This window comes from Cryptomeria japonica, chromosome 6 (genome assembly GCF_030272615.1).
Source record: "Cryptomeria japonica chromosome 6, Sugi_1.0, whole genome shotgun sequence".
Classification (NCBI taxonomy): domain Eukaryota; kingdom Viridiplantae; phylum Streptophyta; class Pinopsida; order Cupressales; family Cupressaceae; genus Cryptomeria; species Cryptomeria japonica.
Genome location: NC_081410.1, coordinates 141,478,412 through 141,491,942, shown reverse-complemented (window position 1 = coordinate 141,491,942; position 13,531 = coordinate 141,478,412). Strand labels below are relative to the sequence as shown.

The window sequence follows — 13,531 nt, the reverse complement described above, 5'->3', positions numbered from 1 at the left end:
GGTAGTGTTAACACTCCCACGACCGGTCAAATCCCTAGAGGGATGGAGGAGGAAGGAAACAACTAGTAGAAAGGGAGGATGGAAGCCGACAACAGTTGGTGATAGATTGGATGCAGTTAGAGACATATTGGTGGTGTTTGCGGTGGCGGCGGTCACATTGAAGAGGAAGACGAAGGGTGGAGAGATTGATGGCGGCGGTAAGAGCATTGGAGGCAAAGCTGGAGGTGTCAACCTTGGTGGTGAGAGCTCAGAGGTGGCAGAGATTGCGGTGGTAAGGAAGGAGGTGTAGGTGAGAAGGAAGATGGAGAATGAATGGTGGTGGAGGAGGAAGGAGGAGACGCTTGTGGAGGAGGTGATGCTGGTGGTAGAGGAGGGAGGAGGACGTGATAGAGAAGGAGAAGGATGTGAAGGTGGAAGAAGAGGAGGACATGCATTAATGTCAGGGATGAGCCCCCCTGTTTGTGGCCTCACTTGGAGTTAGGGTCAGGCTAAAAAATCCTAGCTCTTCACCGATAAAAACAATCAAATTGCAATTTATTTAGAATGGCGATTAGTTCAAGTTTAGTGGGTATTGATTCAAACAAACAATTTAGATATGATCAAGCATCTTGTTTATGGAATATGGCCACTAGTTCAAGGTTAGTTGGTCTTTCATTTGGAATGGTAATGAATGTAGAGTCCAATTTAAGAGCTTGTATAGTCGAGTGAAAGCTCACTTATGTGCTATAAGTGGGCATGTGATTAAAATATGTGAAGGGGTTGCCAATAGAAAAAAATATGGCACTCATTAAAGAACAAGATGCTGATGTTGTGAGAGCAAAATTAAAATCTCATCCTTTAGCAAGGAAAACATCAATGAAAACATTGGCAGATTCAATAATTGCCTCCCAACATCCTTTCTTGGAGACACCCATTGGTTAAGGCATTTCAAAATGAAATGAGAGACATTGCAGAGGAAAAAGTTGCATGTTGCATTTATGCCAATGGTCTTCATTTTAACTTGGTGAGATCACCATATTGTGAGGAAATGGTGGTATCAATCAATAGTGCACCTTTTGGTTTCGTAGGTAATAGTGTGAAAAGGTGCACACCATTTATTGGCAGAATACTTTTTTTTTTTGTAGAGACATCACTCAAATGAATTAGGGATTATTGGATTGAAACAAGAATGTCTATTATTTTTGATGGATGGAGAGATTTGAAAATTCACTTTTAGTTAATATTATTGCCGCGCTCCTCAAATGGGCAATGTTGTTGAAGGCGGTTGATTGTGAGGCACTATTCAAGGATGCAAAATTATTTCTTAATAGATATGGTGGGTCTTGAAAATGTTGTCCAAGTCATTATAGACAATGCAAAGAATTGTAGAGTTGTAGGTGCTTTGGTTGAGGAAAGGTATGCATAGATTTTTTGGATGCATGCACCGTACACTAACTTAACTTGGTGATGCAAGCAACCCACTCTCAATAGAGTGGGTGAAAGCTATATACCATGAGGGTTGGGAGATCCAAATGTTTGTGACAAACTACCATTATGTCACAAGGGAGTTTCAAGACTTTTCTGAATTTGGAATTTTTGATAGTAAATTTAATTTATTCATTTAATGTCAAGAGGCATTATAAAATGGCAGCAAGGGGTGGAGTGTAATGGCTTGAGTGTGTTAATGTTAACTTTATCTTTTAGCGTAAATTTGATAATCATTCACATGTCAACATATTAACATTAGTTATAAACATTATTTTCAAAATAGACACCATATAAAATAAAATATACCCTCATCAAAATTATAAGTTTTAATAGATATAAAATTTAAAATGAAAAATGAGATATTTAAAAAAAAATCTACGATTTCATAATTACAATACATAGAAAATATATATATTTTTTATTTATTAGTAGAGAATAACTAATTCATTTAAAAAGTATATTTTTTAAATTTTTATTTTTAATGTTTTTTTTAATAATGATAAGAAGTTTAAAATTTTGAAATTTGTATTAGGAAAAAAAGTGTTTTTGTTTGTAGTAAAGATAACTTAAAGTAAAGTAAAGTAATTTTAAGGTAAATACAATAGTTCCAATTGATATCTCTCGACATTTCTTTAGATAGATGTATTGAAGATATCTATACCAGTTTATGCCATGTTTACATTATATTTTAATGTATTATTAACTTATTTTTTACATGATCCTAGGTTGCTAAGACTTAATTTGGATCACACAATTGTTTGAGACGGCTTGGGAAGGTGCAAGAGGCATTGGGTGCCTTGGTTATTAGATGATGATGTCTTAAATTTCATTGAGCCTATTCATGAGCATGGTCGGGTTTGTTGATACAAATGGGTCATGTTTGGGGGAAGTCTATGATAGCATTGACTCCATGATAGAAAAAATAAAGGTCACTGCTGGAACAAGATGAGCACACCATTGCATCTCCTTGCATATGCATTATCCCCCAAATACTATAGGGTAGAGATACTTGCCTTGCCAGGGACAACTGCACCATATATAGATAGTGAGGTTGCTAATGGGTACAAATTAGCCTTTCGAAGACTCTTCTTTGCTAATGGGTTCAAATCAGCCTTCCAAGTGTGGATAATGTTAGGAAAGAGTTTGGTAGGTTAATCTTAGGATGAGATCATAGTGTTTGTGCTTTTGAAGACCAATACAAAGAAGATGCTCATACATGGTGGTACCTCCATGGGCAAGATTATTTATTCCTCTAGCCTCTTGTAATCAAGATTCTATCACAAGCAAGTATTTTTTATTTTTAAACATTTGTAGACTTTAGTGCTTTCCATTCATTAAATTCTTTTGCGTTTTATGTTTTTGTGTTGTGTTGGTTTTCTCTCCAATTTCAATAGGTTGCAAGTTCTTTGGCTGAATGGAATTGGAGTACATATTCCTTTATCCACTCATGAAACATAATTTGTTGGTTGCAGAAAAAGAAAAAGACTTTGTTAATGTCCATTCCAACTTTTGTTTTCTATCACATAAGCAAGATGACTACAAGGAAGGGGCAACAAAGTATTGAGACATAGCCCTTGAGTGTACCAACTTGGATGCATCTATTGAGTGTACTAACTTGGATGCATCTATTGCAAAGCTTGCTAGAGTCGATATAGATGATGATGATGACGAGACTCTTACACGTGATGCACCTAGTGTGAGTGGCACTCCATTTACTTGCAGTTCAAATGATGATTAACTAAATGATGACCTTGATCCAGATCCTTTTGATGAAGATTGAAGACAATTATATAAATTTTTGATTGTATTTATTTCAGATTTTGTAATTTTAATGATTTTCTTTTGAATCATCCTAGACATATATGATATATGACATAATATTGAAAATTTGAACTATCAATTGGCTTTTATCTTTATCACTCACTACCATTGATCAATGATGAAGTATCATAGTATTAAATGTATTTACAATTTTGTATATTTTTTAATTCTTTTGTATTTATGTTTGAGTTACTTGGTTCGTGGTCTAAGCCCGCTGTGCCCAGACCAGGTTCAGGTACGCACGGGTGCAGCTTGAGTGCGCCTCGGGGGCCCTAGATTCATTTTGGGTCTGTGAACGTGACACAGTGAACCTGGGTTGGGCCGCTGAAAGTCACTTTAAAAATTAAAAAAAAATGCTTTTTAAAAACTTTTTTCTTTACAATAAAACCCTAATCTGCCCCCTATAACATCATTTCAACCTAAAATTTGCTCATTTGCTCATTTCATTCTTGCTTTTTTTCATTATGGCATTTTGAAGGGCAGGTGATTATTTTCAAAGGAGATCGTTTGTGGAGTGCTTGAGGAAGGAGGAGAGCTTGCACAAAGGAGACTCAAGCATTTAACCCTATTCTTTGGGTTTTTAACAAAATTTTTCAAGTTTTTGAAGAAGTTTTTCAATTTTTAATTTTTTTTTTTTTAAAGAAAAAGAGAAACAAGTTATACTATTTCTTATAATGTTTTTTCATACTTTCATTAGCTTACATTGTGTAATCTTGCATTTATTTTTATTTTTTTCCAATTTAAAAATGTGTAATTTCTTATAATAACAAAGAATGACAACAAGTTTGAGTTCAGTGGGTGACAAGACTCAAAACCAAAAATTTAAAGTTGATAGAGGATCTTTCTTTACGGAATTATAAAACAATGCTTCAACAACTTCCAGGAGGTGGGGGATATGAATGGAATTCTAATTTTTGTAAAACCAATTATAGGTTCTCGTATTATTGAGTGAGACATCACTTTTGTGGCCCTGCAGGGAAAGGGATTAAAATGTGTGAAGGGCTAAATCAGCAAGGGTTGTTTGCCACACAAATAGCAGGATTCATTAGAGAACAAGAAGAAGTTGATCAAGCTCTACAAAGAGAAAAACTAAGAGCCAATCCATTTGCAAGTAAAGTACCAATGACTTTACCCAAAGATCATCCACTACTAGTAAAGTCCTCCCAACATCCTTTCTTGTTGATGCCCTCTATGCAAGATTAAGTAGACAATCCCAATTTTTCCCGCAAAAGAGGCCCATTGGACAAGGCATTTAAAATGGAAGCAAGACAGTGTAGAGCAGAAAATTGCACATTGCATCTATGCCAATGGTCTTCCTTTCAACTTGGTGAGATCACCATATTGGTGGGCGATGGTGGTGGCAATCAATAGTGCACCTTTTGGTTTTACAAGTCCTAGGTATGAAAAGGTGCTCACCACCTTATTGGCAATAGAGAAGAATTTTGTAGAGACACCCCTCAAATCGATTAGAGATTCTTGGGTTGAATTGGGCGTTTCTATTGTTTCTAATACATGGAAAGATTGCAAAAATCATCCATTAATAAATGTTATTGTAGTGTCCCCCAAAGGGGCAATGTTTTTGAGGGCAGTTGGTTGTGAGGGGCAACTCAAAGATGTCGAGTTCATTTCCAAAATCCTCATTGATTCATAAAGATGGTGGGTCATGAAAATGTTGTTCAAGTCATTACAAACAATGCAAAGGTTTGTAGGGCTGCAGGTGCTATGGTTGAGCAAATATATGATCATATTTTTTGGACACCATGCTTTGTACACTCCCTTAATTTGGTGATGCAAGCAATTGGCACTCAAGTAGAGTGGGTGAAGGAAATATACCAAGAAGGTGAGGAGATCCAAATGTTTGTGACAAAGCACCATATCTTACAAACCATTTTCAAGAGTTTCTCGGAGTTGGATTTGCTGAAGGTAAATTTAATTTTGTTTATGCCATGTTTAATGTGTGTATAATTTTTTTTAGTGTGTTATTGACATTTATTTACATGAACCTGGGTTGCTGAGACCCAATTTCTATCACACATATAATAGCAATGAGACTACTTTTGAATGTTAAACAGACATTGAGCGCCATGGTTATTAGTAACCAATGGGGTATTTGGAAGCAGTCAAATTCAAAAAGGGCCCAAAAGGTTAAGTGATTGATCTTGGATGACAATTGGTGCGATTGTGTGGAATATGTCTTGAATTTCATTGAGTGTATCATGAGTATGATACCGATATAGATACAACATGTTTGGAGGAAGTCTATGATATCATGGACACCATGATAGAAAAAATCAAAGGCATAATAGCAAAAAAAGAGAATGACCCCAAATAAATATTTTTCAAAAGGGTGGAGAAAAATCATTCTTCATCATTGGAACAAGATGACCACACCATTGTACCTCTTTTCACATGCATTATCTCCTAGGTATTACAGCAATAATGTACTTTCTTTGCTAGGGAGAACCTCCACCATATAGAGATTCTGAAGTTGCTACTGGGTCCAAGCGAGAATTCGCTAGACTCTTCATAGATACTTAAGTGGTGGTAAGTGTTAGGAGAGAGTTTGGCTTGTTTATCTCAAGAAGAAATCATAGTCCTTGTGCTATTAATGACCAGTCCAAAATGGATGCTACTACATGGTGATACCTCGATGGTCAAGATTATATGTTCCTCCAACCCCTCGCAATCAAGATTCTATCACAAGTAAGTTTTTTTTACTTTTTATTTTTAACATTTGTATTGTAGACTTTAGCACTTAACATTCTTTGATTTATTTTGCATTTTTAATTTTGAAGATTTGTTAGTTTTCTCTTTAATTTCAACAGGTTGCAAGTTGTTCTGCTGCTGAATGAAATTGGAGTACATACTACTTTATCACTTAGTGAAGTGTAACCGGTTGGCTTCAAAAAGAGTAGAAGACTTCGCTTATATTCATTGCAATTTGCGTCTTCTAACACATAATGAACAACGGTACAAGGATGGGTCAAGGAAGCATTGGGATGTAACCCCTGTGTGTACCAACTTGGATGCAACTATTGATTACCTGGCTAGAGTCACTATGGATGATGATGATGAGATACCTACACATGATGCACCTTGTGGGAGTGGCTTTGCTTTGGGTTCAAATGATTTTGAATTTGAACTTGAAGCAAATGATGATGATCTTGATCTAGATCCTTTTGATGATTGATGAAGATAAAAGACAGTTATTATTTTTGATTGTCAATTTTGTAATTGTAATGATTTTCATTTGAATTGTGAACTTGGACATATACGATACATTGATATATATTATATGGCATATGACATAATATGATAATATTGAAATTTTGGACTATCAATTAGCATTTGGCATTGATCAATGATGAAGTAGCATACTATTAAATGTATTTGCTTCTATAATTTTGTATATTTCTTTAAATTTTTGCATATATATATTTATACATATACGGATGAACTCAACCCATAAACCTAAAGCGCAATTTTTTTTTGCCTAAGCCCACGAACCAAGTTTACATACCTGAACTTGAACCCGAATTGGTAACTCATATACAATCGCATACAAGAACTTGCAACTTAGGTCATAGCATACCTATACTTGTACTCACAACTTGTGTGTCCATGCATATGCATCCAAGTTAACCTTGGGGTTGTGTGTTGGTTGTTGAAAAGGAAATCTCAATTTTGTTTATGGCTACAAGTTTATGCACTTCCAATTCAAGTGAAGTGTCACTCGACAATCTAGACATAATTGAAAAAGTAATTTATCATTGATTTCATGTGTTTTGAGAATTTGGCAAGAATTCTTGGTGTATAGTGATTAGTTTGGCAAGCTCTTTAACTCTCAAGATATTTTTCTAGGCCCATTCCAAAGTTGGAGGGGTAGGAGGTCTAATTCTGTTAGTAATTTGAAATATATTCACTTGTTATTTGCTTGCTTATTGAGCATATTAGAGTCTGTAGAGCTTGATATGTATGTTGTAAGCATGGTTATCTTATTTTGGAATTAAAAGAAAATTCATTATGAAAAATCATGAAAATTCAAAATTCAAATATGGATTATAGTTGAATTTGCCATTCGATTGGGTTGGGTCGAAATTGGCACGTTCAAAACTAAAGGTCGAATTCTTAGGAGAAAGGGTTTTATGCCCAACTCTTTGATTTATATACACATTTTATACCAACATTTAGGAGAAAATAAAGGATAATTGAACAAATTTAATATCCAAAGATGACACATACACACAATATATGTATGTATGAAAAATCATGAAATTCAAAAGTCAAATATGGACATTCTTAGGAGAAAGGGATTTATGCCCAAAACTCTGATCATATTTGAAAATTCCTAGGAGAAAGGGTTTTATGCCAAACTCTTTGATACATATGGCCAAATTTTACACAACATTTAGAAGAAAATAAAGGATAACTAAAGAAAATTATTAATAGCCAAAGATTTCACACACAATCTATATGTAAGTATGAATTGTCATGAAATTCAAAAGTCGAATATGGAAATTCCAAGGAGAAAGAGTTTCATGCCCAAAACTTTATATATATATATATATATATATATATATATTGATAAGCACTACCCCAGGGGGTAGCTCCCTGTATTGATTCAAATTAAATTTACAGTACATCGTGCAAAATGGTCATCACTCCATCCACGAGTTCATAGATTTTCTCAATTTGTTGAGGGGAAAATAGATTTAAAAAACCACTAATAAAACTAGCAAAGGGGGACAAATCCCTTTTTTCCAAGCCTTCTTTGAAGAGATCCAATGCTTCAACCACCTTTTGTTTCTTCTTCATAGCTTCAATGTTGAAAATACCGGCTAGAAATCCACTTCGAGGAACCACTTTGATGGAAAGGATGCCCATTTTCACCTCGTGCACAATCTCCTCTTTCACTAGATGATGAACAAAAACTGTTGTTCAGTGCATAAAACCAGTGACTTGTGCAACTTTGGTATGGAAAATTTCCAGTATAACCCCAACATGGATATGACCACTGGCCAAACGTTGTTCACCAATGACTTGTTTGATCGCCTTCATTGTCACATCCTCCTTGGCCTTGAATGGTATTCATAACTTCTGATTTATCGTCTCCTCTATACACTTGCATCTAACACCAAAATGCTTCCTGGCCACCATTTGCAAAGAAAACCACACTAAAGCAAGATATGAAGCCTTCGGTCTAGCTTGAACATCATAACACAATCTCGAGAATGATAGAATTTGAAACATAGAACAAAAAATGGCACACCAACTAACCACAAATGGACAGGACGTGCCCTCAAGACAACAAAAGCATTGCAAAAAGACAATGAGTGTGCAGGTTCAGTGTCCGTCTGATAACTCAATGATGAATAGTGAGTACCAAACCGGTACTGAGAGGGGGGGGTGAATCAGTACAGGCACAAAAACTTTTCCTAAACCAGTTTGACTGCAAACAGTGCACTTGACAGACAAACACTAATTCCGGTCTAAACCAGATTACTATCGGTTAAACATAATGAGACTGTGAAAGACATAAATCGGCAACACTTAGTTTTCCATACAATCTACTCCCTCATATCCACTTCATCCTTATGCATAAACAGATAATCTATCATCAGAGATACAAGAATTTACTAGAACAACATGATTCACCACTAAACAAGAAATAACAAAACATCACATGAAAGAGGCACCACACATGACACATATTTTCCACATGGAAACCCAACCGGGAAAAACCGAGGTGGGGATGAATACCCACAAGCTGTTTTTGAACTCTTTAGAAGTCCGCTCTGTTAGGAGCCTAGTCCGGTTAAAGATTGTTACAACAGGTTCTGTTAGGAACCGATCCTGTTAGGGATCACTCGGTTAAGGGATGGCTAGAATACCCGGTTAAGGGTTAAACCCTGTTAAAGTTTACCTTGTTAGAGGATTTTATGAACTCAATGGCTTTGAGTCACACTGTTAAAGGATTTACAGCAAGCTGGTTAAAGCTACCTTGTTAAGGGATTTTCCAACTGTTGAAGTGATTAGAGATCAACAAGTATTACAATGATCCGGTAATAGCACTCAATGCCAATGTAGATCCGTTTTAGTTCCTTCCTTCTGCACACACACTTTGCAGGTATCGATTCTCTTATTTGGTCTGGCAAGAAACACGTATCTCTGTACTTAGATACACACACAACATTTGCCAACAACTTCAACATGAAACACAACATCGACCTTATAGGAAACAGATAGGTCGGTAGCATAAACCCTAAAACCTAAACATTTAGGTTGAGCAAATCAGTCGGTTCAATCCTGACCATTGAACACTTTGCATTTGAATACAACGGTCTTGAACAGATCTCAAGACATTCTCCATCGTTCGTTCTTCACTGCTTCTTGGAGGCGATAACCCATCACGCGTTCTTCATCATTTGTAGGGACTTCGCACACTCCCGAGGTAGATAGGATCAATCCCCTTCATGCAAGATCCTTCACGCGCACGAGGCTGACGTGGCAACACGATCTGATCTCCATTACAATGCTAACTCATCACACAATGCCATCGGTTGAATCACACAGGCTCGAAACACTTCAACCGGAAACCTTGAGGCTGGGACTACCAACCGGTAGTCATACCATATTAAACCTTGATAGAAAACATTCCATATACCGGTTCACTTGGACAAATGTACCGCTTCACCTTTTGCACATATACTGGTTCACAACATTATACCGGTTCACTTTGCCAGTTGCTTAACTTCAATAAACCGGTTCACTCTTCAACATATTACCGGTTCATTCTTCATCATATTACCAGTTCTCTCTTCAGCATATTGACATCAATGACAACACAATATCATCATGTCAACATACTCTGCACATATGCCAACACCGTCCCAACACATATCAGTACACACCATCTGCAACCAAGCCACATCCCCGCAAAAGCCAACCAACGAATCACAAAGAGATTCATCAGTACCTAGCACAACTTACTTTTGATTTTCATTTTCCATCCTACATTAATATATCTTGTAGACCAACCCAACCATGAGAATTTGAGTTGATATGTTCTAACTCAAGCTGAGTTCACTGTGGTTGGCCAAGAAGTTGGCCACTTTGTTGGCCTCGCGATATATTTGTTTAATTGAAAAATCATAAAGTTTTTCCAAGTATTCCCAAATCCTCTCAATCCACCTTTGTAATTTCCACTTAAGAATTTTCTTCAACTTGATTGCGTTGATATTTGATAAGGGAGTCCCACTTGATATCAATTCCATCAAGCCCTTTAGATCAACACAGCCAAACACACTAGAACAAAGTCTCGAGCTAAGCCTCGTTGTCAGTTGCCCTACTAGCTTTCCTTGAAATAGCCCATAGCAAATTCCCTTTATCATCTCTCATGACACAACCAATACTAGCCTCACCAGGATTGAGGCATCATCAAAGTTCAGCTCGAGTCTCCCCGAAGGAGCAGCAAGCCACTTCACCTGTGACAAATCAGCTTTCTTGGAGTAGTCCATGACCACTTGGGGAACCTTTAGTAATGACGAACACTTGAGAATATTATCATCCCATGAATTGAACTCCCCATCCTTCAACACTTGAATTTTGGTGTTCAACAATTCGCATAAACCAGCCTCGATTTTCTTTATTACCAAATCAATGGTTATCTCGTTGCAAAGACCCTCTTGTTCCTTTCTTTCTATGTATATAGATGTATATCTATGTATGTATGTATATGTATATGTATGTGTATACATAGTACACACACATATATGTATATATACATGCATTATATATATATGTATGTATGTATGTATATAGATGTATATGTATCTCTCTCTCTCTCTATATATAATGTATCTCTATATTTATGTGTGTGTACATACATAAATATATATATAGATACATATATATAGATATAGGCTAAGTCACAGAATACGGCGATTTTCATGGGTGAGGTTCGAATTTAATCAAATTCCAAACTTTTATAAAAAAATCGTTTAAATTCGTCCATAAATTCGGCAACTGCTGGGTCGCGGGTGTCTGCAGAAACGTTTGTGTAAAATTCGTATGGCAGAAATGTTAGCATTTTTTAGGGTATATCTGTCGAGGTTTTGATGGATTTCTCAGAGGTTTGAAGGTTGCCGAATACTCCCCGCTCAGCCATGTCTGTCCGTTTTGAGGGTTTTTTGCTCCTTTTGTTTGTCGCGTGACTGAAGGTATATGTTCGTGCCCGCCATTGAAGCTATTTTTTCGTGCTTTGTGCGTGTGAACTCTTGCCCCGTCACCGCTGTTTCCCACGCAGTACTGCCATCGAAGCTCTTTGTCCCTCACAGACTCGACTAGTAATGCTTTCAACTTAAGAAGGCATATTAAATTTACTTTTGTGATTTTGGTTCTTAAGATTTCATATTAAATGTATGTCATTTTATTAATTAATATTAAATAGATTAAAGTTTCATATTAAATTTATGTCATTTTAATTTTCTTATTATTATTAAATAGATTTAGATTTATTGATTATATTAGCATTTTTATTTTAAATAAAAATATTATATATTTAAGTTAATATTTCACATTAAATGTATGTAATTTTAATTTACTTATTAATATTAAATAGATTAAAGATTTCATATTATATATATGTTATTTTAATTTACTCATTATTATTAAATAGGTTTAGATTTATTTATTGTTTTATCATTTTTATTTATATTGAATAAAAATATTAAATATTTAAAAATAATAGTAATTTATATAAGGCGAATTTTATCCGATTTTTTTTTTTCGAATTTTTCCAGGTCGAATTTCATCCGAATTTCATGGCTGTCAAATTCGAATTTGAATTCGAACCTTGTGACTTAGGATATAGGAGTGTGTGTATGTATCAGTTCAACCCTTAAATCTAGCTTTGGTTGATAGTGATGCAACTCTCCCCAACAGCTTCTTTGCCATCAAAGGATTGCCATTAGCTAAGCCTTATTGAACTGCTAAGTGCTTCTGTTTTTACTTTGTACTCAATACTATTGCTTGCTTATGTGTTTGGTGAGTGAATAATTTTAGTGAATATAGAGAATTTATAATCTTTTTTATGTATGTACTCTTTCAAGTAAGTTCTTGAAATTCAGTTTGAATAAACAGAGAAATTGAGTAAGTTATATGCTTTGAAACAATTTTTCATGGTATTTAGTCCAAAAAACCGAGAAATTGACAAGCTATATTTCTGGAAACAATTTTTACTTGAATATTATGGTTTACTATATGGGATATGCCCTGTAATTGCAAGGACATATAGTACTCAAGGTTTGTTTTCACATTGTCTAGTGTTTTTTTGGATTGAATTGGTTCTGTATTTTCTTTTCCTTGATCGTTGTTTCCTATTGATATAATTCACAATGTGTTGGAGAATCTAGGTTAGTTATTCAGGAAAATTGGACAAGTGGCTTGAGGACTTATGGTCAGAGATGGTGAAATTTAAAGATGCAGTATACCCATTTGCCTTTCAGGTAAGTGATTTTTTTTTCTTTGAATTGCTTTTAGTTTTTACAACACCGATTGTGCTTTTATTACCTGCTTCTTGGCTTGTAATGTCTGTCCTGCAGCCTGGATCAGATGGAGTAAAATTGCTAGCAGTAAAATTTGTTGAAATAACAATTTTACTTTTTACACCTGATTCAAATGGATCTCAGCCACCGTTGACCCAGCAAAATACTGATGGTATAATAATTTACATCTGAACTATAATCATTTCAAAAAATACAAATCTTATTCAGCTTTATCAAATTATTGATTATTCTTAATTTACCCTCTTATCATCTTCTGAATCTGAGAGTCATTAATGCATAGTCCCTGATGAATTTTATGCTGTATAGAGATAACATTTTTATATAAAAAGCAGGCAAGTCAAGAAGTTTTAATATATCATCGTTGGTTGGAGAACGTCCATTTCTTGATCAAGCAATGCTAGGCCAGGAAGCTAGCAAGAACTTGGGGCTTATGTTAGAGCAGTTGCGATCTCCTGATGTCACAATGCTTCAGAGTTCTGTGGTCATTGTTCTTATCAACAGGTACATAATACATTTTAATTATAGCATTTTATTTCTTCATTTTTTTTTGGCACATAAACTTCCTTTATAGATGAATAAAGGCCTCTAAGAGGTCCTTTTCTTCCACAGAATATGTTCAATATGTTAGCAACATGTGCATAGTGATATTCATTGCTAAACAATAAGCTTATCTTCTA

General features: G+C 35.3%; 1 protein-coding gene across 1 annotated transcript in view; it reads left to right on the top strand.

Annotated features, from left to right (window-relative positions):
• The window catches only part of LOC131061569 (uncharacterized), a 160,411-nt gene that overhangs the window by 19,358 nt on the left and 127,522 nt on the right, over positions 1 to 13,531 (top strand). The window contains exons 3-5 of the mRNA XM_057995310.2: positions 12,702 to 12,794; positions 12,891 to 13,005; positions 13,187 to 13,355. Of these exons, the coding sequence (XP_057851293.1) occupies positions 12,702 to 12,794; positions 12,891 to 13,005; positions 13,187 to 13,355 (377 nt within the window). The remainder of the gene's footprint in view (positions 1 to 12,701; positions 12,795 to 12,890; positions 13,006 to 13,186; positions 13,356 to 13,531) is intronic.